This window comes from Paroedura picta, chromosome 3 (genome assembly GCF_049243985.1).
Source record: "Paroedura picta isolate Pp20150507F chromosome 3, Ppicta_v3.0, whole genome shotgun sequence".
In the NCBI taxonomy this organism is placed as follows: domain Eukaryota; kingdom Metazoa; phylum Chordata; class Lepidosauria; order Squamata; family Gekkonidae; genus Paroedura; species Paroedura picta.
In genome coordinates this window covers 50,978,431-51,005,942 of record NC_135371.1, presented here as the reverse complement: position 1 = coordinate 51,005,942, position 27,512 = coordinate 50,978,431, and the positions used below count along the sequence as shown (strand labels likewise).

The 27,512-nt window shown below is 45.0% G+C and overlaps 1 protein-coding gene across 1 annotated transcript; it reads right to left on the bottom strand.

The window, feature by feature from the left end:
• Positions 1–16,178: 16,178 nt before the first annotated feature.
• LOC143831977 (platelet glycoprotein IX-like) lies at positions 16,179–26,624 on the bottom strand. The gene is made up of 2 exons (XM_077325641.1): positions 26,353–26,624; positions 16,179–17,122 (listed from the first exon to the last, which is right to left on the bottom strand). The coding sequence occupies exon 2, from the start codon at positions 17,119–17,121 to the stop codon at positions 16,579–16,581; it is 543 nt and encodes a 180-aa protein (XP_077181756.1). The 5' UTR covers position 17,122; positions 26,353–26,624; the 3' UTR covers positions 16,179–16,578.
• Between the last annotated feature and the right edge of the window lie 888 nt (positions 26,625–27,512).

The window sequence follows — 27,512 nt, the reverse complement described above, 5'->3', positions numbered from 1 at the left end:
ATACAGCATCACGATAATATTGAATTCTCCAAAAGCCTCAGGGCAAAAAGCTGTTGGTTAATCAAGAATGTCCCTGACTTTGAGTTTTCATTTAACAATGGATGTTGTGATATAGTCCTAAACAAAGTTATATCCTTCTAAACCCATTGACTTCAATTGCATTAGAATGGGCAAAGGAGTAACTCTGCCAGGGTCTCCTCTTCTAGACTACCAACAAAAATCAAACCAAAATACATGGAAAAATTGGATTTTTAAAACAACTATTCAGATAACGAACTTTCAAAAATTCCATATTGTAAAGTCTTTATTTGGATGGTCAGCCAATTGCAGATTTTTAAAGCAGTTAATCATCTGCCTGACTAATTGGTTACTTAATATATGTGCATATTACCAAAACCCCAGTATAAACTTTTGATAATACTGAAATATAAGGTATTCTATAGTTCAATAAACAGAAATTTTAATTCCCTGTACAGCTCAGTTCTACACTTTGAGTACCAACACATTGCTGACTCCATTGCAGAGCCAGAATAGCTAGCTGATTTTTTTTTTACTTTAGTTATGGTCTGCCTTTCTCACTGAGACTCAAGGTAGATTACAGTGTAAATCAATGTGGTCCATAGGATGGAGCATCAAATCAGCAATGTAATAGGATTGGGATATATAAATCTAAAAGTACAAACAAAGCATAAATATTCACACAATAAAAAAACTACATAATAAGATGATACATACACATAGTACAGAGAACACAGAGTACATAGCATGCCCCATAGTATGGTCCACAGAATTTTCCCTTTTATTGAAGCATTCTTCCTGAATCAATGCCATTTTAATAAAGACCCATTACCTATATGAAAAGTTCTCCTGCATAATTCAGCTTAGCATAGATTGCAACATGTCAGGAGACTGAGCACCTTCCTAACTTCATTAGGCAGGCCATTCAATAAAGTGGAGACCACAACAGAGAATGCATATATACGGGCAGTGGTTGATCTTGCCTATGTGGCACTTTCAGAAAGCCCTGGTCAGATGAGCAAAGTCATCAAGGCAGAGCATAGAGGAGAAATGGTCTTGCAGATAACACTGTCCAAGGCCATGAAAGGCTTTATGTGTGATAATCACTATATTGAAATAAACCCAGGAACTGATGAGCAGCCAATGGGACTAAAATGCATGCTCTTTCTAGCTCCTGGTATTAATCAAGCTGTGGAATTCTGCACTAGCTGGAGTCCCTGAGATGACTTCCAGGGAAGACCTATGTAGAGTGCATTATAGTAGTTTAGTCTCAATGTTACCATGACATGGCTCCAGGTGGCCAAACGGCCAATGCAAGATGAGGAGGCATCTTGTGGGCTAGTTAGTAGAAAGTGGTTTCTTTCCCCTGCAGCAGCAGTGACTTGTTTCTCCAGCAGTAATACTGGATTCTGCATAATGCCTAAACTCTTGACTGAGTCAGCAAGTTTCTGTGGAATCTTGTTGAACGTGGAAAGCAGTGTCTCTCAGGATGTTGCATAGACATATTGTTCTCCTTCTGAAGAGGAAAGAAATTCCAAAGAAGAGGCAGCTCCAATTAGCTGAGGACATAACAATCACACAGGGGACACACCCTACATCCACCAGTCATGGAGTGGCATGCTGTTGATGGCCTCATGACAGCCATATATGGAAACACCAATCTTCACACACTGTTGCCTGTCAGCACCCAGACATAGGATGGAACAAGGCAAGGAAGAAACTCAGCACCTTTTATAGAGGACTATGTGCTCTGTAATAATCATAATCTTGTTGAGTGTCACAGGTACAGACAACAGGCAGAAAGGGAAAGATGCTTAATCAGCCCAGCCGTGCTGCCCAGATGGCAGAGGAAACCTGCATGGAAAGCCCATGCAAGGGCTCAGATTCTGTGAGAGGAAGGGGGATAATATCCTGAGGAGAAGTTTTTTCCAGCCATACATTTACAGAAGTCATTCCTGCAATCTACCCAGCAGCTAACTAGAGAATAGCACTCATATGGGAAGTAAGAGTGGGGGGCTTGAGTGTGCCCAAAGGAGTCTCAAAGTGGCTTACAATTGCCTTCCCTTCCTCTTCCCTGTGAGGTAGGGGAGGCTGAGAGAGCTTCTGACAGGACTGCTTGGTTTGAAGAGCACTATCAGGGCTATGATGAGCCCAAGGTATTACGTCAGTGCCCTAGGAAGGACCTGGGCTGAGGGGAATTAGGATGTTTAGCCTGGAGAGATGACTAAGAGGTGATATTATTGCCATCTTCAAGTACTTGAAGTGCTGTCAGCTAGAGCAGTGGTCCGCAACCTTCTTCAGTCTGCGGACCGGCGGTGGCAGGGAAGGCGATTGCTTGGCCGCGCATGCTGTGCATGCACGGCACCCCATGTCTGAGCTTGGCTCTTGTGGCCCTTTCTTGCATGCCCAGGGAAATGCTGATCACCACGTTGGGGTTAGAAGGTGGATTTCCTCCAGACCAGACTGACTAGGGTTTTGGGGTATTTATTTTGGGGGGGGGGGATCATCTGGACATGAAATTAGTTCAGCAGTGGAATAGGCTGCCTAAGGAGGTGGTGAGCTCCCCCTCACTGGTAGTCTTCAAGCAAAGGTTGCATACACACTTTTCTTGGATGCTTTAGGATGCTTTGGGCTGATCCTGCGTTGAGCAGGGGGTTGGACCAGATGGCCTGTATGGCCCCTTCCAACACTATGATTCTATGAAATTGGGGTCACTGTGGATGGGCAGGTAGTTGTAGATTCCCTGCATTCTGCAGGGGGTTGAACTACATGGAAGTCCCTTCCAACTCTATGATTCTAGGAGGCCTAGCAAACCTAGTCATGCCTCCAGCATTGTCCATCCGGCAGGTTCAACAGCATCACATTTACACAGCTGTGGTTCTGTCAGAGCACTATGCAAGTATACTGTATTTGCCGGCGTATAAGACGGCTTTTTCCCTCTCAAAAACATGCCTCCAAGTCTTATACGCCGGGTGCACTTCAGTCTGGATGCGGCGGCGGGCGGCAGGCGGCTCCCCCCCCCGACACTGAGCTCGCGTCGGCGGCGGGCAGCAGCAGCTCTCCCCCACTGGGCTCACAGTGGCGGCGAGCGGCAAGCGGCGGCGAACGGCTCCCCCCCACTGGGCTCACGGCGGCGGCGAGCGGCAGCAAGCGGCGAGCGGCGGCAAGCGCGAGCGGCGGCGAGCGGCTCCCCCCACTGGGCTCACGGCAGGCTGCGGGCGGCGGGCGGTGGGCAGCACCAGCTCCCCCTCACTGGGCTCACAGCGGCGGCGAGCGGCGGCAGCTCCCCTCCCCACTGGGCTCACGGCGGCGGCAAACTCCATATTTTGAGTGAAAATGTTGGGGGGTCGTCTTATACGCCCAGTCGCCTTATACGCCGGCAAATACGGTATGTCCATGTCATGTAGCTGTTTAGTTGCCATCCTAAAATGTTTATAGAATTGTACTATTGATTTTTAATATTTTATTTTCCATGTTCTATCATACTATCTCCAGTGAGCCAAGGTCTCTTCAAATAAACAAGTGTGCTGTTGTCTTGCACAATAATCAACAAAAAATTGTGTTCAACAATTTACTAAAGGTTTAGTTGTACTGTCACATTTTATTACTGTTGTTAAATGTGTTTGTGATCTTTGTGCAGAACAAAAAAAGAAATCTATACTCTCTCACACAGTAGTAAATATATATCAAGGAGACAATAAAAGCAGCAGAATAAACACAATATTAAAAACATGGCATACAATCAATAACCCAATAAGAAGCACCAACAGCAATAAAAATCAGCTATAAATTGGGGGAAAGCTTGTGGGGGAAAGAAGCCAATTAAAACTTGTCGCTCTTGTTTTATTTATTGCATGTGGCCCCCAAGATAGCGGAAGCAACAGAATGGACTGCAGACTGTGGTCACTGGCCCTGACTAGTGATGAGGACATCAGATATTAAGCATAGAGGAAGAGGAAGCTGGACTGCAATTTTCCACAACTAAAATTAAACAGCTTTAAAATCTACACACAGTGGAGAGGGGGTAGAGTACAGGAATGTGATGCCTGGATTGTTCATTCTTTTAATGTCACAATGCCCAGTTATGATATTTGTGCACCCATATTCAGCAGTTATGGCAGCAATGTGTGCAACTGAGTATCAAGGAAGAAAGAAGAATTGGTTTTATACCCTGTTTTTCACAGCCCAAAGGAGTCTCAAAGTGGCTTACAGTTGCCTTCCCTTCCTTTCCCCTGTGAGGTAGGGGAGGCTGAGAGAACCTCTGACAGGACTGCTTGGTCTGAAGAGCACTATCAGGGCTATGATGAGCCCAAGGTCACCCAGTTGGCTGCATGTGGAGGAGAAGGGAATCAAACCCAGCTTGCCAGATTAGAGGCCGCCACTCTTAGCCACTACACCACAGTGGCTAGTTTTGTGCACCATTGGAAAACATACCTCCTCATAGAGAAAATGTTGTGTGCAGCATGGTTTGTCCCAATGTTAATGTGGGATAGTAAAATGGAAGTCTATTAGATAAAGGACGTTTATTCCATCATGAGCTTTTGTGTCTCAGTCAATTTCTGCACATCAGTAAAAATATTGCACCTCCCAGCCCCTCCTCACCTTTTTGCTGTCTCACCTTTGTCTGCCTTCTTTTCATGCATCTTGCCCTCCACGCCTGCTGCTGGAAATGGTGTAAGAGAGCAACACGCCTCATATGTGACTCGCTTCCGCCTGTCAATCAATCCAGGCAACAAATCCCTTTTCTTCATGTTTTAAAGGTCCAGCAAAACCTGCTATTTTTTTAAAAGAAATTCATACTTCTCTGTTGAAACGCCTATGCATAGTGCTTTTTGAGCATCACCCCTTATGGGATCCCGAGTCCTTTGATACTTAAAAAAATTAATCTTGTTCCTGATGGAAAACTTTAGAGAGGCACGCTTTATGTAACAACTTTGAAAAAAAATTCTTTTATTTCTGGCATTGCCTGCATGTTCGTCTACCTATTTGTTGCTCCAGTAAGTTAGGTATTTTAAAAAAGAAATTCCTATCACTGGAAATAAGAGATAGGGAGGTGGGTGCAAGGGCAGGCCGGGGTAGACACTTTTAGCACATTTGAGCTTCCATACCCTACCTCTACTGGTTGCCTGTTGGTTGCTCTGCGGTAGCTAGCACTAAATAGGTTGGTGAATCCACTTTATGTGATTCCCGAACTCACGCTTTAAAACAGAGGATGTAGCGAGCCGGTTACTGCCTAGACGCTGGATGTTGGTGACGTTGTTTGGGGACAACTACATTAGATTAGCATTTAACTTCATTTAATGGGTGTGGAAATGCCCTCAGAATTTACTGCTGAAGATGCATATTAGAGGGAGATCATCTTGCAAACATTTATAAAGAAAATTATGGAGGGGGGAATGGGGCTGAGAGGGTCTTAGCTTGAAGCCCATCATAAATCATTTCTCATGACATTAATATATATTTGCTATAATCTATAAACTAAGCTTTTTCCCTCTGGGAAAAAGTGGTAGTAAGCACTAAAAGCACTATGCATAGGCGTTTCAACAGAGAAGTATGAATTTCTTTTAAAAATTAGCAGGTATCACGGGACCTTTAAAACATCGAGAAAAGCGATTTGTTGCCTGGATTGATTGACAGGCTGAAGTGAGTCACGTATGAGGCATGGAGAAAGCTAGGGAGTTCCAGAAGAACATCTACTTCTGCTTCATTGACTATGCTAAGGCCTTTGATTGTGCAGAGCACAACAAATTGTGGCAAGTTCTTAAAGAGATGGGAATATCAGAGTTCGGCAAGGCTGTATACTGTTGCCTTGCCTATTTAACTTGTATGCGGAGCACATCATGAGAAAGGCGGGGTTAAATGAGTCACAAATTGGGATCAAGATTGCAGGGAGAAATATTAACAACAGATATGCAGATGATTCCACTCTAATGGCAGAAAGTGAAGAGGAACTAAATAGCCTGTTGATGCGGGTGAAGGAGGAGAGTGCAAAAGTTGGCTTGAAACTCAACATCAAGAAAACGAAGATCATGGCATCCGGCCCTCTCAATTCCTGGCAAATAGATGGGGAAAAAATGGAGGTAGTGACAGATTTTATTTTCCTGGGTTCCAAGATCACTGCAGATGGAGACTGCAGCAAAGAAATTAAAAGACGCTTGCTCCTGGGGGGGAAAGCTATGGCAAATCTAGACAGCATCCTAAAAAGCAGAGACATTACCCTGCCAACAAAAGTGTGTCTAGTCAAGGCTATGGTATTCCCAGTTGTAATGTATGGCTGTGAAAGTTGGACCATAAGGAAGGCCGAGCGTCAAAGAATTGAGGCTTTTGAACTCTGGTGCTGGAGAAGACTCTTGCGAGTCCCTTGGACTGCAAGGCGAACAAACCGGTCAGTCCTAGAGGAGATCAACCCTGCCTGCTCCTTAGAAGGCCAGATCCTGAAGATGAAACTGAAATAGTTTGGCCACCTCATGAGAAGGAAGGACTCCCTGGAGAAGAGCCTAATGCTGGGAGCGATTGAGGGCAGAAGAAGAAGGGGACGACAGAGAATAAGGTGGCTGGATGGAGTCACTGAAACAGTAGGTGCAAAGTTAAATGGCCTCCGGGGAATGGTAGAGGACAGGAAGGCCTGAAGGATCATTGTCCATGGGGTCGCAATGGGTCGGACACGACTTCACACCTAACAACAACAAAGGAGGAAATCTAGTAGAAAAGAGGAGGGTTAAGTATTGCCTCTATCCTGTAACTTCTCCACTGCCTCCCCTTCATTTCTGGGAAAAAAGCAGGAATTGGGGTTATACAATCATGTGTAACATTGCATGGTTCTTTACTACTCTGGTCCTACTAAATATTTAGCACATTTCTAAATGTCTAACAGTAAGGTTTAATTAGGGTTTCCAACTCTGGTTTGGAAAATTCCTGGAAATTTGGAGGGCTCAGCAGGCAGTCCCCTCCTGCTCAAAACAGCCATTTTCTGCAGGGGAACAGATCTCTAAACTACAGAGAATTCTGAGAAATCCACAGGACCCATCTGAAGGATGGCAATCCAGATTGTGTATATGACTCTGTCTTGCATAGACTGGATCAGGTTTGGTTTTGGGTTCTCCATTTCTTGAGTGTTATCCACTTTGATTTGAGTTCTAAACACGCCACATAAGTGATGAGGAGCTTCAACAACCAGGAACTATAACATAAGCTTATGTTTCCCTGGTTATTTTTAGATCCTAGTAGGCATCCATGTAACACTTGTTGTACCCAGATTGAGGACTCCATACCTCTGCCTCAAATAGGCATGGCCAGGTGATAGGGAAAGTTCCTCCCAAGACTTACACAGGGCGTGCAGGTCTTTTAGCCCTCATCCTGCAAGTAATCAAGTGTGTCCTCCAGCCTCTGGTGATAACAAGCAGCCAGCCAGGCACTCCTCCTTGTGTAACTTAGGCCTTGCCTCTGCCTTCATTGCTCCAGAGGCTCCCTTCTGGTGAAGGCTTTCTAGTTGGTGCTTGGCTGAGGCTCCTTTTCCTCCTCTTCTGCCTCATCACCAGCCTCCATGGACTGGGACTGACTCCTGACAGACTCTGTATAAGACAGTTTTGTGTTTTAAGGTGCATTCTATAGAAAGATCTGGAGTACATTTTGTTGCCCCATATTTATTGATTCATTTATTTATTTGATTGATTGATATACCGCTGCTCCCAGCAAGCTGGCTCGCAGTGGTTCACATAGCATACAGTATCCAATTCCTTAAAACCATAAGGTGAAGGTTTCCCCTGTGCAAGCACCGGGTCCTGTCTGACACTTGGGGTGACGCCCTCTAGCGTTTTCATGGCAGACTCAATACGGGGTGGTTTGCCAGTGCCTTCCCCAGTCATTACCGTTTACTCCCCAGCAAGCTGGGTACTCATTTTACCAACCTTGGAAGGATGGAAGGCTGAGTCAACTCTGAGCCGGCTGCTGGGATCGAACTCCCAGCCTCATGGGCAGAGCTTTCAGACTGCATGTCTGCTGCCTTACCACTCTGCGCCACAAGAGGCTCATAGACAACAACAAAACCTAAAAACAGTTTCAACAGCTAAAACTACAACTCCATAACTCTGTATTAAAACCATCATAAAACTATATTAAAACCATCCATATCTTAAACTGAGATTATCTGTAAAATCACAGTTTAAAAAATGGTAGTGAGGCAAGTGGCAAGTGTGGCATCATCATTCAGAGAACAGATTGTGTTCTTTCAGCATTGAGGCTAAAATTATCTCCTGGTGCCCTTAGAATATCCTGACAAGTCACCGATGCACATCCAACAACTAAAAGCTCTTTCTTCCCTTGTTCTAATATCAGGAGCCTGAGGGGTGCTATTCAAACATGAACATATGCTGCTGGTTTTTTCCAGTTTTTGAGGGCAGGTAAATGGCTTTGGTATCGCTCAGACTTCCTGCAACATCTTGCATTTTTTCTTTGTTGCCATTTTCTTGAGTCCTTGTTTTTCTTGGAATATTAATTTAATTGATATTAATAGAAGAAGAAGAAGAAGAGTTGGTTCTTATATGCCGCTTTTCCCTACCCGAAGGAGGCTCAAAGCGGCTTACAGTCACCTTCCCTTTCCTCTCCCCACAACAGACGCCCTGTGAGGTAGGTGAGGCTGAGCCCTGATATCACTGCTCAGTCAGAACAGCTTTATCAGTGCTGTGGCAAGCCCAAGGTCACCCAGCTGCCTGCATGTGGGGGGAACGCAGAATCGAACCCAGCATGCCAGATTAGAAGTCCGCACTCCTAACCACTACACCAAACTGGCTCTCTTGATCAGGAGTCATTAAACAGGTATTATCGGCATGTGTAAATTGTAATTGGCTATCAACTAGAAATTGCTTTTGTTCATTACCACCCTTGAGAACCTTAGTATATGTTATATTTTTCCTTCAGGGAAATCTCCAGGTTTGGACAGGGAGCTGTGTTCTGAAGTCCTCCTCTTTCCAGGGCATTTACTTTGTTTATTCCATTGTGGATCCTGCTGAATTCAGTGTCAAGCACAGACAAAACTTCTATAGAAAGAAATTGGAAGTAGATCTGAACACTCTAACATTCGAAGTCAAGACTGTTCGATATCCGAAGAGCAGGCAGTTATCAATACAATTCTCCCACCAAAACCCAAGCGTTCCCAAGGGGAGGGGGTCACCCTCTCACCCAGGTGCCATCCCAGGCTTCCTGCCAAGGTGCCGAAGTTAGCATGGCCTTGGTCAGGCCGGCGCCCCAGGCTAGCAGATAAGATGTTTACAGGAACATGGGCAACAATGTTTCACAGCAGGGAGACTAGGCAGTGTGAAAATGCAGAGATCAAAGAGAGGGGGGAATCAAAGGAAAACTACAGGCATAAGCATTCTGGTTACATGGGAAAGTTAGCAAAGGCACAATATACCAAGATGGAGTCTCTCAGGTTCACTGAACTCAAATCTGGCAGAGAGCAGGGACTGATCCTGACATTCAGATTGATTTGAACTTGGGTCTTCTTCTATCCCCCCCCCATGAAACAGAAAAAGTTATGCATGTGATTAGGAAAGCTCAGAAGGGGGTAGGGGAGCCAAGCGCAGCAGGAGCCTCTTTCTTTCTTTTCTTGGAGGGGGGGGAGGATTGGAGGCAGCAGAGGAGGAGGAATAAATCCAAGAGGAAAATCTCTGCTGAGAGAAGTCAGGTCTTCCCCTTTAAGGGAAACCTTGCAGCCTGGGAACAAGGAAGCCTTCAGGGCTTTTATACAGCATTGGAGGCTCTAGTTCAGGACAAGCAGAGAGCTGCACCTTTACTCATGCCCATTTTTCAAATATCGAGGGTTATATCCACTCCAGGATATTGTGGGGGAAAGGTAGAGTCACTCAAGATCAATCATGCTTGTTGCAGAGGGAAAATTTAAATTGCCCAAAATCAAAATGGAAATCAGTGGAGACAGGAGGGACTGAATCGACCTGGAATTGGAATAAAAACTCCATGCAGATTCAGCCCAGATGTGTGATCCCAACTTGGATTAGGACTATGACTAAAGTGACCAGTGTCCCACTTTTGGAGGGACATCTGGGAGTACCTGGCAAATCGTGCTTATGTTGAAATTAATATATATATATTACAATACTATTTTTGCGTTCTATGCGTTTTATGAAATTTTTTGTTGCTCCATATAGACCAAATTATTAATCAAGAACCCCCCTGGTCAATGGTGTCCCGCTTTACCAATGTTAAAATCTGGTCACCTTAACTATGACATACAGAGAGAAGGGGCTTAGAGTAGACCTTTCTCTCCTCCTTTTCCCTGCCCTAAAATGGCCCCAAGGGGGCATTATTTTTTTTGGTGTGTGGAAAAGTAGCTAAGCAGTATGCATGCAAATAAGTAGAATTTATGAACAACTATCCTGAGTAATCCTGGCCCATTCTAAAGGGTTTTCATGTTATTTTTTTAAATTAATAGTTCAATGTAGTATAACTAAGTTATGCAGCTTCCAGCCCAGAGGATTAGTTGAGATAATGTTTTGAAATGTCAATCTTATGTTAATCTGAATAAGTATGAGTCTAGACAGTATAGAAAAAGTGGCTAATGCAATATTAAAGTTCTGGCCTCACAGAACCTCAAAATAGAGCACTGCTTTTAACATTCAGTCCTAAAGAATACTTTGTTCCTTTCATTCATACTCTTTCCATTATTTCTGTCCATTAAGAAAAAGGTTATTGGGTGTATAAGAGAAGGCCAATGTACAATAAATTCTTCCACAGAGACTGTTCTGCCTGTTAATGGTGACAGGATAAAATACTATAATGCTTTCTCAGAAGCAAGTCACAGTGGATAGGATCCCACCAACTTTTTCTCTCAACTTCATCCAATTCTTCTTTTTATCATAGTCCCCATGCTACAGTGGTTTTGTCCATTCAGGTCCCATGGTTCCTAGCATATCCTTTTGGGGGGTCAATGGGCACTCCTTCCTCCTTTTGTACCAATGGTGGAGCTGGTTTACACAGAGAGTAATTAAAATGTGTGGAATTCATTGTTACAGGGTGTAGTGATTACCACAGGAATAGGTAGCCTTAAAAGGAGATTAGATAGATTAATGGAGGGTAACTGCACTGGTAGCTATTATAGCTACTTACCTCCATGTTCAGAGGTAGTCTGAATTCCAGTGCCACAAGGCAGTATCAAGGGAAGATCTTGACCTCTATGCGCTATTGTTGACCTTCCACCGTGTAAGGCAGAACTCTAATCTAGATGACCCACTAGTCTGATTCAGCAGGGCTCTTCCTACAGTCTTAGGTTCTCAGATTCACCCTAAAGAGTTCCATGGAGCCTATTCTCAAGTATGAATGGAATTGCAGCTTCAGACAGCCTTACTTGAGAGTAATGAAATCTAAGTAGATGTTTAGGTTGCACAAGGCACAACTTTTGACTGTGCTGTTCTTTCAGGCCAGATTCTTCTGAGAGCTGTTTTCAGTGCTGGAAGCACTTAGCATTAGCACAGACAATGATAACCCAATTCTGTTGATAAGATTTTATGTTACTGGCTCCAAAACAAGATCACTGTCAAAGCTATACATCCAATATCAGCCTAATGTTTATAACTCACCATTCTTGGCAAGAGCTAGCAACTTCATAAAACAATGGTATTCAGTCTCTCCAGGCTTTCTATATAATTTAATTTTCATCATTCTTATATACAGTGCCTTCCAAACTGTTCTTCCATGTCTTCCCTCACCCTACAACTCAATTGCTGCCTGCATTGATATCTGAAGAACAGTATGAGCCCTAAGAATTGTGTACCCTTTCCCAAGATTTGCCATGCTCACATCTCTCTCTCTCCCTCTCTCTCTCCCTCTCTCTCTGTACTTATCCTCAGAGTGGAATTCAAGGAGATAGATGCCAAAGCTCTGGGGAACAGAATTGAGTTATACACAATTCCAGCATGTGGGATTCCTTTGCTGGATGAGGACTGGGTCACAAATGCAGAAAGAGCTTCAGCCTTCCCCTCTGTGCTGCCACCCTGAATTGAAGAGATCTTGGTAGGGAGCTTTTAGGCCAGTTATGGAAGACCTTATGGTGCCCAGTGGTCTTCCACAAGTTAACCATGCAGGAAGGAAGCTCCTTCTGCACCTATGCTGTGGTCCTATTCTGGAGCAGGAACTTCAAGAATGAGAACTGTGGATAACATACATACAGAGGCCATATTGGGTGAAGGAAACCCCAATCTCACCCTGATCGCATCACTGCCAAGCATTACTTCAGTGAAATACAGGTTGCAACAAAGCCTGATTTGGCTTAAATCCATGCTGTAGCCTCCCCCCCTTTTTTTCCCCAAGTCAGAATGGCTTGGGGGAGTGTGAATTACTCTGTTTCAGAGCTGCACATGTAGTATTTGTTACACTATGTCTGCTTAGCAAGAGTCAGTGGCTGAAAGGGTTAATGTTTATTTACACTTGTTGCCTGTGAACAGGCAATAGTAGGTGATGTGGTTTATTTATTGGTATGCAAAGTGTTTACTGGCCATTGGTTTAGTCTGCAACTAAAACCAGAAGAGATGCTATGGCCTTCCCCTCATGTTGCCTCCTGGCTCTGGGGTGCCTTTGAAGGATAAGCTCCTGTTTTGTCACCATGGCTAGTAGATCCTTTACAAACCTGCCTAATGCCGTTTTAAAAGCTGTGGCAGTGAATTCTAAATGTTAATCACATCTCAGTTCCTAATGGAGTTATAATCTGAATATGAAATGGCAGTTAGGTGTAAGTAAACTTCACTACTTTGGGCAGCCCTTTTAGACACCAATCAGGTTTCTTTATGCTTAATGGTTGATGATAACAAATGTAGCTTCTGGCCCTGCTGTCAGTTTTACTCTAATTACTCATTCTTGAAATTGACTTACATGGGGACCAGGGATACCAGCCTCCAGGTAGGACTTGGGGATCTCCCAGAATCACAGCTCATCTCCAGACTTACAGGGATCCATTCCCCTGGAGAAAATGGATGTTTTGGAGGGTGGTCTCTGGCATTGCACCTTACCAAGATCCCTGTTCTTCCCAGGCTCAACCCATAAATCTCCAGGTATTTTCCCAGTCTGAATCAGGCTACCCTACCCCTCCATCCCTCACTGGTGGCCGGGGGACCTGGAAACGGGGACAAAAGTAATATCTGTCTCTGTCAAATTGTGAATTCCAGAACCACATGCAATTTCAGTATCTTGGCCCACACCGAATCTAATCGTTATTTGCTAGGCTAGTCAATCTTCTTGTGGAATCTTGAGATCTCCTAGAATTACAACCAATCTCCAGGCAACAGAGATCAGATCCCTTGAGAAAATGGTAGCTTTGAAGATGGACTTTATGACATTATACTCTGCTGAGGTCCCTCCCCAAATCCTTCCCTCCCCAAATCCTTCCCAAACTCCACCCCCAAATCACCAGGAATTTCCCACTTGAGTAGGCAATCCTATTACTTACACTGGCAATCCTGTTTATCCTTCCTTTTCTACCTATGAACCTGTAGCGAGTTAGGTGCATGATAGTTAGCTCTCTGCAGTCTTAAAAAGAGTTTCTTCAAAGAGAGTTTCTGATCCTTTCTGAGAAAATGGTACCAACTAGTCCAGAAAAAATGTGCCTTCGATGGTACCAGTGAAGGAAGGGAGGCTGCAGTACCAAAAGTATAGGTAACATCCAAAAGCCAATCCCAGGTGCTTGGTTTCAGATCAATGACATTATTAGAAATTCAAGGGTACATTTCTGAAACTGAATAACTGAATAATCATGTCACAGTTTGACTCCATTAATACTCCAAAGCTGTTATATTTGACAGGGAATTCTTAGCCTACTGTGAAGTGAATGTATGATACCTGGCAATTTTTAGAAAATTAGTTTTCCTTTTATCGGGTTAAATCATACAGCTCTAGAGCTGGCTACTGAAACTTTAATCGGTCATTACAAGCTTTTTCGGAAAAAAAAAAAGATAAGACACCTGCATTATGATAGTGAATCCAAGCATCTGAAACATCTCTTAGCTGTTCACTGCCATGATAGAAATGGTAGCCAGTATTAGTTACTTCCGTGCAGTAGAAGTCTGCTATTTGTGGAGATGTCTTGTTCGGATCAATAATGATTTAAAAGCATTTGTCTCATTCGATGTTTGAGGAACCAGACTCACTAATCTGAAAATGGCAGATGTGTATCAGCAGCAGAGGGACATTTCCCCCAAATGTACATCCTATAAAAGTAATATATAGAATATAAAGGTACGGGAAATATCCCTCTGCTGCTGAGATAGATCTGCCATTTTCAGTTTAGTCAGTTTGGTTCCTTTAACATTTAAAATGGTATGACTATATATAACGAGTGGTTTTAAATCATTATTGATCAGAGTGAGAAAGCTATATAGTGCCCTTCCAAGTAGAGTTACACCTTCTCAGTCCAATTACTAATAATATAAAATATACAAATATTTGGGTTTCTTTTTTTGCAGCTGTCCATGGTTAGCACTCTGTCAGTAGGCTCCCAGTCATCTTAATGGGCTTGCATTTCCCAAGGAAATTGGAGGCAGGAGGTATTGATCTCCCCACACACCACTTTTTTTTGCAAGCATCAGGAATTATTACCCTTGGGAAGCAAAGGCTTACCATTTGCCCATGCATGGCAGGCAAATCCCCCCCCCTGCTCTTGGCCCCAATCCCCTGCCCCTGAGAAATTGAGCAGCAGTAGAAAAAATGGTCTGAAAATAGTCTCCATACGGTAGGAATTTCCCCATGGCCCTATGTTTTTTACCACAGTCTGTTGCATCAAAATTACACAGGCATCTGTTGTTGTTGTTATGTGCGAAGTTGTGTCCGACCCATCGCGACCCCATGGACAATGATCCTCCAGGCCTTCCTGTCCTCTACCATTCCCCGGAGTACATTTAAGTTTGCAGGTCCATTTGAGTTTTCAATCCTATTATTTACACTGGCAATCCTGTTTATCCTTCCTTTTCTACCTATGAACCTGTAGCAAGTTAGGTGCATGATAGTTAGCTATCACTAACTATCTACAGGCATCTAGTACAGGCATCTAGTAGTACCTTAAAGACGAATACAATCTAATAGAAGCTTTTGTTAGAACTTACTTCTTCAGATGCATGAAATGTACAGTTACTGTCTGATGTATGTAATTGTGAATACCTTAAAGTTAGCAGCCCTGCTTTAGCAGCAACCACCAAATCAGCAATTATTACCCTAGGAGAATAGATCTCTGGTGGTCACTTATACTCCTAGGAGCGCTCCAGACCCCAATATCAGTAGGAGGGCAATGTTGCACACAACTGTGGTGTTTTTGTTTTTCCCATGGCAGCAATTCCTTTACACTGGAGAAAGTAAAAACAGGGCTAGACAAATCACTGAGGCAGGAACCTGTGCCTGCTCATATAGCTCTGTCCAGGCTTCTGTGTTGGAAGACGAAGGAGACTCTTAGGGATTGGTTTTTATGCAGGCAAATATCGGTCAATGGCCCATCAACTGTGACAATCAAAAGGTGGACTCAGGAGTTTGTGCCCTGTCTCCTGTCTGCTGTGCTCCCAAACCCACACCATTCCCTCCATCACAAAATAATTTCTTCAGGCACTGAAAGAGTTGTAGCCAAACCTTTTTACTCTTCCTGTCACCCTGTTTAGACCAAAGAACTTTCAGGCTTTGAGAAGCATGGAAGCAAAATATGCACTTGGTGAAGGGGGAGGGGGGCGAAGAATAACGATTAGTGCTGCTTTCTTGCCTCTTTCTCCCACTGGAGTGAGTGAAACTGGAAATATCACTCCACAAAACTTGCAGCTGCCTTTTCCAGACATGATCTTAAAATTGCACATTATTTTTAAAAAGAAGCCTGACGTGGGAGAGAAAGCCCCATTTCTGTCCCCAAGGCCTCTGGCTCTGGATTCCCCTCCACACACAGGCACTGCCACCAGCTTGCACTTTCAATGTGCTTTGGCAGCTGGATTTTCCTGTGTGGAACAGGAAAATCTACTTCCAAGGTGCATTGAAAGTGCATTATCTATTGTGTGTAGACTAGGCCCAGGTTTCCCTGCCTTGCCTCCTTCTAATCTCCACCACTTGGGCACCACCAGTGTTTGTGTGTGACTTGGGGCTTCTACGGTAACCCAAATTGTCATAAAACTTCTGGTATTTCTTTTCTCCTTTTCTGTTGCTATTAACTTGGTGTGTGCATGTGTAACCCCCAAATTAGGTTTGTTTAAAAAAAACAACCTTAGATTTTCCTGGAAACACTCAGATTCCCATATTATTTGCTATCACTGCTGGACCTGCTGTGCAGATCTGCCCTGTCACTTAAATACAAGCATGTTGCATGGACATAGGCTTTCTTGCTTAATTCCAGTTCTTTAATGCCCATTCTTTTCCATTTACCCCCATTATTTTAATGGTAATCAGAAGTGATTGGCTTGATCTTCCTTCCTGATCACTGTCTAATACACAGTAGACACTAACATGATGAATAGCTCCAAAGTCTTCCCTGTCTTCTTTTCAGCCGGTGAGAAGTTGAAGGTAAGATGCCAGGGATCTCTCCATCCTCTTGCTTCAGATTTTCACTTTAAATGTAATTCTTTTTGCAGTCATGAGACTCCCAATCAGAAAACTAAACCAGAGTATCACAAGAAGGAGGAGGAACACATCAGTGTACAAGAAATCCGAACAACGTTTTCTGGGAGTGGAGCAAGAAGGAAGTTCCTTTGTTAACTCTGATACAGGTTTCTGATGAAGTGAAGGAGGAGTGAAGCATTTCACGCTGCTGCTAAGCAGGTCTACTGCTTGGTCTTCCATCCAGTTTTTTAAGTACCAAATCCCACAGTCACAGTGCCATGGATTGCTAGATAAATTGATGGTATTTAACTCCAGAAGGTTATCAAATGCTCCTGCAGGTATTGATTCCAACTTGTTGTGCTGGAGGTAGAGCTCTTGTGTTGAACTGGGTAGAAGCGGAAGAGTCTCCAGTTCTCTGAAGCTACAGTCCACTTTTAGTGGCTGGTGATCCGAAGGAGAGCATGCGCAGAGGTCAGGACAGGTGTTTGCATAGCTGGTTTCAAGGAACAGAAATATCAGCAATCCGTGCTGCATGACCATTCTGAAAATCGAGAAAAAGGCATCAGTGCAATGACTGTCTGTCTCCTTCTTTATTACGGTACTAGACCAGTAATCAAATTACAAAGTACATAAAAACATCTGGCATTTACATAAAAGAATCATTGATAATTAAAATAGTATAAAATTTGAAAACATTCCAGCTATAAGAATCAACATTCTAATTTTAAAACTCACAAGCATTATCTCAAGCAATTGAGACTGTCTCTACCTAAGTTGCTCCGAATCCACCCAGGTCTTCCTTGTTTTGATAGCTCTCCAAGCAAATCTGGCCACAACAGAAGTTATTTCTGTGCTTTTGTCTGACAACATGTCTTTGATCGCCTCTGAGTTGGGCTTCTTCTGTAGGGACCCATCGTCGTGCCTCTGCAATAGGCTAGTTCGCCCTTTCGTCATGACAAGGAATGCGTTGTTGTTAGTTGCATCAGTGCAATGAAAGTTAAGTTCATGAACTATTTGCAATCTTACTGAAGGTTTTAGTTTAAGTGGGAAATTATGTCTTGATAATTCAGCACTAGAATCAATTGTTTTCCTTCCCTTTGATACAAACCTCTGGTTGCAGATGTCCTTTGATGTCTCAAATATTCCTACATTTCAATGTAGCATTAAGCCTGCACTACCAAGTCCTGGGTGTGATATGTGGGGGCCACACCAGCAATGGAAGGCTATGTTTTTGTTTATATCACAGTTTACAGGGACTCAGCCAGGCGTCCATCTAGGCTTTGCTCTCCATCTACCACCACCATCACCACCACCCCTCACTCTACAAACATGCCTGATCTACTGTTTTAACTAAGTATCAGCAACTTGGTCACTCAGTGGCAACAACAATACATTACCCCAGTGGTACTCACTCAACAGCTTGTGGAGAAACCATATCTGCAAGTACCATCAACCAAAGAAGTCACCTTCACTTCCATCCCTAGCATGAGGCCTACCCCTCAGGAAGGCTCACAGCTTGCCTATTTCTCTGGCAGAGGCTATTTCAAGGTGGGAACCTTCTGCCAACTACAAGCCTTGCCAAGATCAAGGCCTTGCTCACTTTCCTGCAACAAGAAGCAGGTGCCACTTTAGGGAATGGTGCTCAGAATACCTGCGGGTGGCCTCTTAAAGAGACATATGTGGTTCCTGAGCCACTGAGTATCACTGCATTACCCCAGCAGGTGTACTATTAACACACAGAACAATTAACATACAGGTTTTGCACCAGCCCGGGTTTAAGGATTCATGGGGCCTATGGCACCAGAACCAATTTAAGGATTTGTGTGGCCCTACAGAGGACAACTACAGGGACCCCTTCCCAGGGATAGTCAGAAACTTGGAAAAAGCTTAACTTTGCTGAAAACATTTCTCAAATCTTGTTGGGATGCGAAAGCACAATTCCCCAATATCTCAGGGTCCTTCACCTTTATACCGTTGTGGTCCGCACAAATGCTCAATGAGCGATGTACAGGTTCTGTTTCATTCCTGTGGTCCACAAACCATGTATGAAGACCCTCTAACAATCATAGTCTGAAAGACCCCTAACTATACAGCATTGCAGAGCCCCTGAAACCGCAGGGCCTATAGCATGTTCTACACTACCAACCACTACCAACATGTCCATCCCATGGGGCCATCAGTATGTTAAAATGGAAGTTCTCACTATGTTTGTTCCATTATGTTATTGTTCTGTTATGACTGTATCATTATTGTTCAACTTATCATGTTATTTGTACTGTTTTTTCTCCAGTTCCATGTAAACCGCCCTGAGCCTCAGGGGAGGGTGGTATATAATATTTTTATTATTATTATTATTATTATTATTATTATTATTATTATTATTATTATTATTATTATTATTAACAATAATAATAATGCATGTGCTACTAGGATACTGTTTTGCACACTCTTTGTGAAAAGGAAGTGAGCAGGAAGTGAGCAGTGGTAGTGGCCAGAACAGTTTTGCAGAGCGGGAGAGGGTAAAGAAGGCTGAGAGCAGGCTGAGGCTTTTCCCCACTCACTGACTACCTGCTCAGAAGGGTGAGCAGCTAGCAGCAAAGGACAGCAGCATACACACACCAGTTATTTTTGCTGCTCTGACAGTGGTTCACCTCACTCATTCTCAGCGGTGCGGTTGCAGGATTTTCTTGCATAGTCTTCCAAATCCTAATGGGAAAGACATCTGGCGATGGCAGGGGAGTATAGCTCTGTCCCTCAACCACTGTTCAGCTGGCTGGCAAGGGAAAATGGCAGGAAAGGGGGGTTGGCAGTATCCCAATATGCTGCTATCACGCTCTGTGCACCCAGAAGTGGTGGCAGTTCATTGGTGGGTAGTGCCCAAGACACTATGCCATGTGGAAAGACCTACCACAGAGTTTTACTCAAGACTCACACCATGCCTGGTGTCCCCTAGCAATGCAGTACTTAAAAAAAATATTTCTGGCTGCCAGGCAAGAGATGGTTGGAGGTGGTTTGGCTTTGGGTACCCTCACCTCACAACCCTGATATTCCATTTTGTCTGAAAAGGGCCACACACATATTTTGCAGATTCAGTGCATGTAGCTTGAACTGAATTATATATGCCTTGTGTTTTTGAGGCAACATAATGGCTGTGTGTACTGAGATCATTTCATGACCCAGTGTGGTGTAGTGGTTAAGAGTGGTGGCTTCTAATCTGGTGAGCTGGGTTTGATTCCCCCCTCCTCCACATTCAGCCAAGTGGGTCACCTTGGCTCGTCACAAACCTGATAGTGCTGCTCTGACCAAGCAGTCCTGTCAGAGCTCTCTCAGCCTCACCTACCTCACAGGGTGACTGTTGTGGGGAGAGGAAGGGAAGGTGATTATAAACCACTTTGCGACTCCACTGGGAGGAGAAAAGCAGGGCATTAAAAAAACACAACTCTCCTTCTCCTTTCCTGTTCTATGAGATAGGAATGCTGGAAACACAAAGCTTGAAAGGGGCTTGTGAAGGAGCTCCTTGGGACTGTGCATGCTGTGTACCAAGTCAAGATGCCTGCATGACAGCATCCTCCTAAAACCTGAAGCCAGCCTTCGATATAACATTCTAGGTACAAAAATTAACAAGGTGCGACTATAACAACAGATGATTTCATGACAAAAAACAAACGAAGTCAGGGAAGCCACAAAATGTATGGCAGCAGCTGGGCTAGCATGTGCTGCTTGATGACCCTAATAAAAATGATGTTATTTGTGCTCATAACTCTTGTGTTATTAAACCCCTAATGAACTTTATACTTTGTAAACTACAGATAAAACTACATTTCAATTTTTTAATTACCAAATTTAATAAACATCTGCCAGAGCAAGTGTTCAGCTAAGTGGCTGCTTCCACAAACTGAAAACACTGAAAGCCATTTCCTTTTAGCTTAATGAGCCCTTCCTTTCACCAGGGATAAAAGGATGCTGCTGCCATGCCAAGAATATGCCCCCAATTGACTTTGCACATGCCTTCAGCAAAGCTACACGTTTGTATTCAGCCCATGTGCCTCTACAGCAGGGGTAGTCAAACTGCGGCCCTCCAGATGTCCATGGACTACAATTCCCACGAGCCCCTGCCAGCGAATGCTGGCAGGGGCTCATGGGAATTGTAGTCCATGGACATCTGGAGGGCCGCAGTTTGACTACCCCTGCTCTACAGTATCTCTAAAGGGCTACTGACCAAATCCATAGCCAGATAGATAGAGAAGATTTAGTTTTTATGCCCCACTATTTTCTACCTAAAGGAGTCTCAAACAGCTTACAATGGCCTTCCCTTTCTCTCCTTGTGAGGTTAGTAGGGCTGAGAGGGTTCTGAGAGAACTGTGACTGGCCCAAGGTCACTAAGCAGTCTTCATGTAGAGGGTGCCAGTCTTAACCACTATGCTACGCTGGCTCTTAAGCCAGCATCTTAAGCCGCTTCTATATAGGGGTTTTGCTTCCAAGCAAAGTTATTGGGTTTTTTTTTTATATCTACTTTTCCCTATTATACTTTTTCCTTGCTTTTCCCAAACATTCTTTGATATCTTTGAAACATGCAAGTTCCATTTAACTGTTAAAGTAGTAGCAATTGAGAGATAAGACATGTGTAGGGGGAAACATATTATTCTATCGCTGTAAAATAACAGAAAAGTATTGTGGTACCAATAATACAACTCTAATTTTCAGTTCTTGTCCTCAGGGACAGACTAGCTATTATTCTCACCAGGACAATACCCAGTAGTCCTCTGCCCTGGAGAGGCAGGGGCAGGCCCTTGTTTTCAGCAGCCAGTAGAGGCCTCTACAAGGAAACAGACTGCAAGGAGAGAAAATCAAGCCAACCAAGGGAGGGAGACTGGGAGAGATGGCCCTGCCCCGAAAGAAGGGTTGCCAGCTCTGGGTTCCTGGAAATTGAGGATGGGATTTGAGGAGGGGATGAGCCTCAGCAGTTACAAGGCCACAGGGTTCACCCTCCAGAGCAGCCATTTCTCCAGGGGTACTTATCTCTGTCCTCTGGAGCGGGGGTCATCAACCCCTGGTCTGCGGCCCGGTACTGGGCTGCCGGCAGCCACGCCTGCCTCCCCCCCCACAGCGAGAAGGAAGGGAAGAGGCAGGTGTGGGCACTGGCACGCTGCGACACAAACGCGCATGCGTGCAGTTGCCACGCATGCGCGTTTGTGTCCCCTGGTGGCGAAAACGCACACGTGCGGAAACTGCGCATGCGCGTTTGCGCGCAGCTGCTGCGCGTCTGTGCGGCACCCGGGCCGTTGGCTCTCCCCTCAACCCCAGAGGCGGTCCCTGACCTCAGAAAGGTTGGGGACCGCTGCTCTGGAGAACACCTATAATTCTGGCAAATCCAAAGGCCCCATAGCAACCCTACTTGGAAGGGAAGGGCTGCCCAGTACCTCCTTCCATGGCAGCCCCCTTTGGGCTTCTCTGACAGCTCCAGCATAGCCCCAGTTTGTTTTTTTAAAGGTGATCCCTAAGCCCCCAGTACTATATGAAGCATGCTATTGCAGCCTGCATCTGATATATGTTTACTTGGAAGTATTTCTCGTTGAAATAAGAACACTTAAAGAAGGAGGTAGATAAAATTGAAAGAGTACAGAGGAGAGCGACGAGGATGATCTGGGGCCAAGGGACCAAGCCCTATGAAGATAGGTTGAGGGACTTGGGAATGTTCAGCCTGGAGAAAAGGAGGTTGAGAGGGGACATGATAGCCCTCTTTAAGTATTTGAAAGGTTGCCATTTGGAGGAGGGCAGGATGCTGTTCCCATTGGCTGTAGAGGAAAGGACACGCAGTAATGCGTTTAAACTACAAGTACAATGATATAGGCTAGATATCAGGAAAAACATTTTCACAGTCAGAGTAGTTCAGCAGTGGAATAGGCTGCCTAAGGAGGTGGTGGGCTTCCCCTCACTGGCAGTCTTCAAGCAAAGGCTGGATACATACTTTTCTTGGATCCTTTAGGATGCTTTGGACTGTTCCTGCGTTGAGCAGGGGGTTGGACTAGATGGCCTGTATGGCCCCTTCCAACTCTATGATTCTATGATTCTATGATTCTATAACACATAAATCACCAGAACTGCCTTGGTTCATGCACAGGAGGAGTATTCTGTATTCCCTTTGCTGGAGTTGGATCTAGAAGTAAGCCAGCTCCTTCCATTTTTCTAACAATACAACAGAACCTACTTATTAGAAACTTTAACAGATTGCTCTTAACATGTCTTTTCGTATGAAAATCCTTTACTTTTGTAACATTTTAACTCATTAATGCTCATTTGTTTACCTTTACAGGATGAAAGAGAGGCCATGTTGACCTGCCCCCTCTCAAAATGGCCAGTGATGGACCTGGAGAGGGTGGAAAGGGGAGGGACCTGGTCATAAAAATCCTTGTTGTCCGAGGCTCGTCCCATGTGACTGGAGTCCCGAGAGATAAATACCCTTGTTTTAACTTAACCGTATGTGTATGTGTGTGTGTGTGGGGGGGGGGATTGCCAGGAGTGATTGAGTGGCAGATGCCTGCCCTAACTCTGTTCCTGGAGTAGGACCCTGAGCTGTTTCGGGCATTGGGAGTTGGGGGGGGGGGGAGCAGCAACACAGCTTTCCCCCTGACCCCTCCCACAATGCAACTGCCCCACCTTCAGGTGATGATGCAGAGCTGTGCTGGGTCTCGGGTACAATCCCGGCCCCTTTCAGCCATTCTTGGGGGAACTGAACAGGAAGCACCACAGCCACCCTCTTCCTGGCATGGCTGCAGGCCCCTTTCAGCCACTCTTCCTGGCATGGCCAGTTTTACAGATGAGGCACTTCCCCTCACTGTGTGCCCAGGCAATCCATTGAGCCTGCATTTAAAAAACAAAACATGTGGGAGTGGAAATTTGTTTGTGACAAGCCTGACCAGGCAAGACCCAGGACCAAAGCAGCTTATTTTTGGCCAGGCAGCTTTGTGAAGTCTGGCCCAACTTTTTTTCCATTCATTGTGGGGGAGGAAAGGGAAACGTGGGTACAGCACACGTGTGGATGGATGGGGGGGGCATTGCCGTGGGCCCAAATCCCCACCAAGCAGCCTGTTTTCTGCTTTTCTCTCTGCACCAGGTTGGCCACCCCCAGATAAGTTGAGGGAAGTGGAGTGCTGACTCATGGCTGCCCCTCTAGAGCCAGCTTGGCTGAGTCCTGTAACCACAGCAGTCAGCCAAGCTGAGTGTGAGTGTTGCTTTTCTCACCAACACACCTGGAGCTTGGTGAAGGGGTGGACAGACAGAAAAGTATCAAGGCCAGGGAGTTCACTCCAGAGGCCTGCCCTACGCCTGTTCCCGACCCAATGGAGTAGGCCGCTAGGCTGTTTATGGTGCGGGGGGGGGGGAATGGAGTGTGATGTCATATCTGGTGGTAGTGTCTGGGTGATGTCACTTGTGGTTACATGTGACTTCTGGGGACATGGCAGGGAAGTGTGATCACTTCCAGGAGTTCTCGAAACCTGAAGAACATTTCAGAGGTTTCTCAATGGTAAAAAGGTTGAGAAAGGCTGCATTAGATTCACCCACCTCACAGGGTGTCTGTTTTGGGGAGAGGAAAGGGAAGGTGACTGTAAGCCGCTTTGAGCCTCCTTCGGGTAGAGAAAAGCGGCATATAAGAACCATCTTTTCTTCTTCTTCTTGTGAGAATAAAATGAAAAAGGTTAGCACTATGGATGCTGCCCTGACAGAGACAGAATGAGATTTTTTTTTTAATGGATTTGCCCTGGTAAAGATCCAGCTGTTTCCCCTCCACCCCCCACTTCCTGCTCCTGGACACTGTTAGGTTTATGCCCTTTGATCTGCCATACTCCATTCTTAAACCTGTCTAGTAGCATAGAAGGAAGTACTCTGAAGCTCCCTCCCCCCCCGGACCATTTTTTCTTCTCAGTATGTCCCTGTTTTCCCTTTTGGTCTGCATGTCTGCAAAATGTTACTGTTTTGAACCAGGCCATTGGGTCGTCTGTTCCTGTGCTGTTTACTGGCAGTGATTCTGGCAGTGCAGTTTCTTTAGGATGAGATATGGACAAAAGCACAAAAGGGATGCCTTGAACTCCAGCAGATTTATGAGTACGGCACCTCTACAGACCATCCTGGATTTAGGTGGCAGCCACATGCGAGTTAACAGTTGCAAGCCACACCATTTGCCTCTTCTCACATTGCTGGCCATTGCTGATTTGGCATGTCAAGCAGCTGCTTGGGTCCCTGAGCTGCTGAACTGGCGGGGGTGATGGGACTGAACTTCCCTTGCTTGAAAAGCTTCAGCTTTTCCCCTTGGCATCCAAGCCTGAGAAGCTTCCCCTTGCTTGAAAAGCTTCCCCCTTGGCATCCAAGCCTGACTCAAAATGGCTGACACAATGCCCACAGCTGCCCAGCTGGCTCTAAACAGAGGAAATCCTGCCCCCCTCCAAAAGAAAAAACTGCTAAGGGGTTTATCTATGGAGAATAATTGCAAAACTGCAATCCGTGAAATGTATAGGCAAAAACCTTCATAAAGCTTAATTTGTATCATACCTAGAATGAAAACACTGGAAATCTTTAATCCGCTCCTGCGGATCTTTAATCCGTTCCTGCGGAGCAGATTAAATAAAGGAGTAAGGGCTGGTGGGGAGGAGTTAGGGCGGGCTCTGTCCAGGATAAAAACTCGAAGGAGCGAATCAGGAGCCGCAAAGCGGCTCCTGATTCGCTCCTCCGAGTGGCACTCCAGGGCCAAGTGGCCAACTGAGAGGCGCGCAAAGCGCGCATCCCTATTGGCCACTTGGCCCGTCTCCCGAACGCCGCGCCGAAGACTCTACAGTCCTCCCGAGCCACCATCCTCACTGGATGGCCGCCAGGGAGGAGGCTCACCCCATGCTGCTGGACTCAGGGAAAACTACTTTCCCTGTGCCCAGCGACTGCCCTTCCCAATGACGGGACTCACCCTGACCCACCCTCCGCCTCCCCGTATGCCGCTGCCTGCACCATCCTGACCCCCGCCACCCCCCCACTTACAGCTCGCTGCTTGCCCGGCTGGCCCCGGGCTTTGCCACCACCGCCGCCGCCGCTCGTAAGCCCCGCGCACGGCAGCCTGCAGCCCCCCTGCCCACGCCCGACCGTGTGTCACTGTGTGTGTGACTGTGACCTCTGAGGCCAACTCTGCAGGCTCTGCCCCCTCTCCTGGATCCCTCCCTGCCAGTCACAGAGCCCTCTCAGTCCATACAGTGCCTATTTGATATTTGTCTCCCTGTAACTGATGGCCGATTCAGGTAGCGCCTGCTGTATTGACAGCACAGTGGGCTTAATTCCTAGTAAAACCATAAATGTCAACTTACTTCCTTAGTTATGATTAATTAAGCACCTGAAACCTGTTGCATTAATAAAGAGGGATATTACCATTTTTATTTTTTAGGGTTTTAAAAGTATATAGTCGGTACTTTTATCCTCGCTTAGTAAAAATGTTTTATGACATGTCCATTCATTGTTAGATGCAGCTTAAGAAATAAGGGTTAGCATAATAAGTTTGGGTTTTCCTCTACAGTTTTTGCAGAAGGACGATAATTTCACACCACACTGCAAAACTGTTTAAATTACTGAGAAGCTCAATGGTGCTATCAACCAGAGACTGTTGCTGTGGCTCTCCTGTGTGGTTTTGTAAAGCTCAGCGTTCAGTTGAGTCCCTGCAGGAGCTGAACTGCAGCAAGGAATCTTCCCCCTCCCCCCGCCATGACTGCCGCTTTTTCTTTATACTGCAGCACTTACCTCACGTCCCAAGCACATGAGGGATCCAGTCAGTTCACAGCTTCTCATTCTTTTATTTTTGCTTTTAAACTATTTATTTTAAATTTCCCCCCGCATAGGACCGGTGGTATTCTTCAGTGCACGATAAGATAGCGTTGTCCGACAGTCATTTCTTGCTTTTAGAGGCAGCGACAACAAGGAATGTAATCATCACGGCATGTGCTACGCAGCTTCATTTGCTGAGCTGTGTGGGAAGTGACCTAGGACTCACGAAAGAAGTGGCCAGGCTAGATAAACTGGTGATGCTCTCTCTGTGTGTAGGCATTTTAGCTGCTTTCTGCAAGAATTTCCTAGATAAAGGCATGCTGGTTTCGACCTGATAAGCAGAACTCTGCTTATTTCAGTGACTGCTGTTCTTTGGCGACTCCCATTTGGGCTTCCCACATGTGTATTCCCACAGCAAAGCTGTTATATTCTGCACTTTCTGCAGTGGGGAAGGCGGGGTAGGGAGAACAAATGTACTTACTGTATGTTCAGTTCAGTTCAGTTCAGTTCTGGACTTTCCCTAACAACATAAACACTTTCTCATCTGTTCCTGTACTAGCCTTACTGAAATTAGTTCTGTGGAGGCAAAGTGCATTAGCAATTAACAGTCTTAGTCCTTGCTTATCTAGTGGTTTTGGGGTAATTGTAATGATGGGCTAGGAAGACACAAGTCAGATCTTTCCTTCCTTTTTACCTTTTTGGTTTCCTGTATATCACAGAAGGTGATTCGTTTTATTACGGAGCACTATCTAAAATATTCTAGATGTCTTTCCATGCCTTAAAGCCAACCATAATTTTTTTTTAAAGTTAAACAAGACTAGATAATTACGCAGTCCGTAATGCAAGCCATATGTTCCATCTCAGATACTTATTTGTTGATGCCATAGGCTCCAGGTTATGCTGTATAATCATTTGCTGTTATACACAAATAGAACCGAACAGCACAAAACTGAATTCTGCTTTGAATGCCAAGTGAGTCCCCCCCATTCCAGTGCTCATCCTTTTCAGGCGAAGAGTATGTGTGAGAGAGACAGAGAGACAGAGTCAGAGAGCTTTGAGGCTCTTTCACCTGGTATTCTGTTCAACTTAATAACTTGAAATCATATCTGCATATGCAGGACTCTGTTTTGGCATGA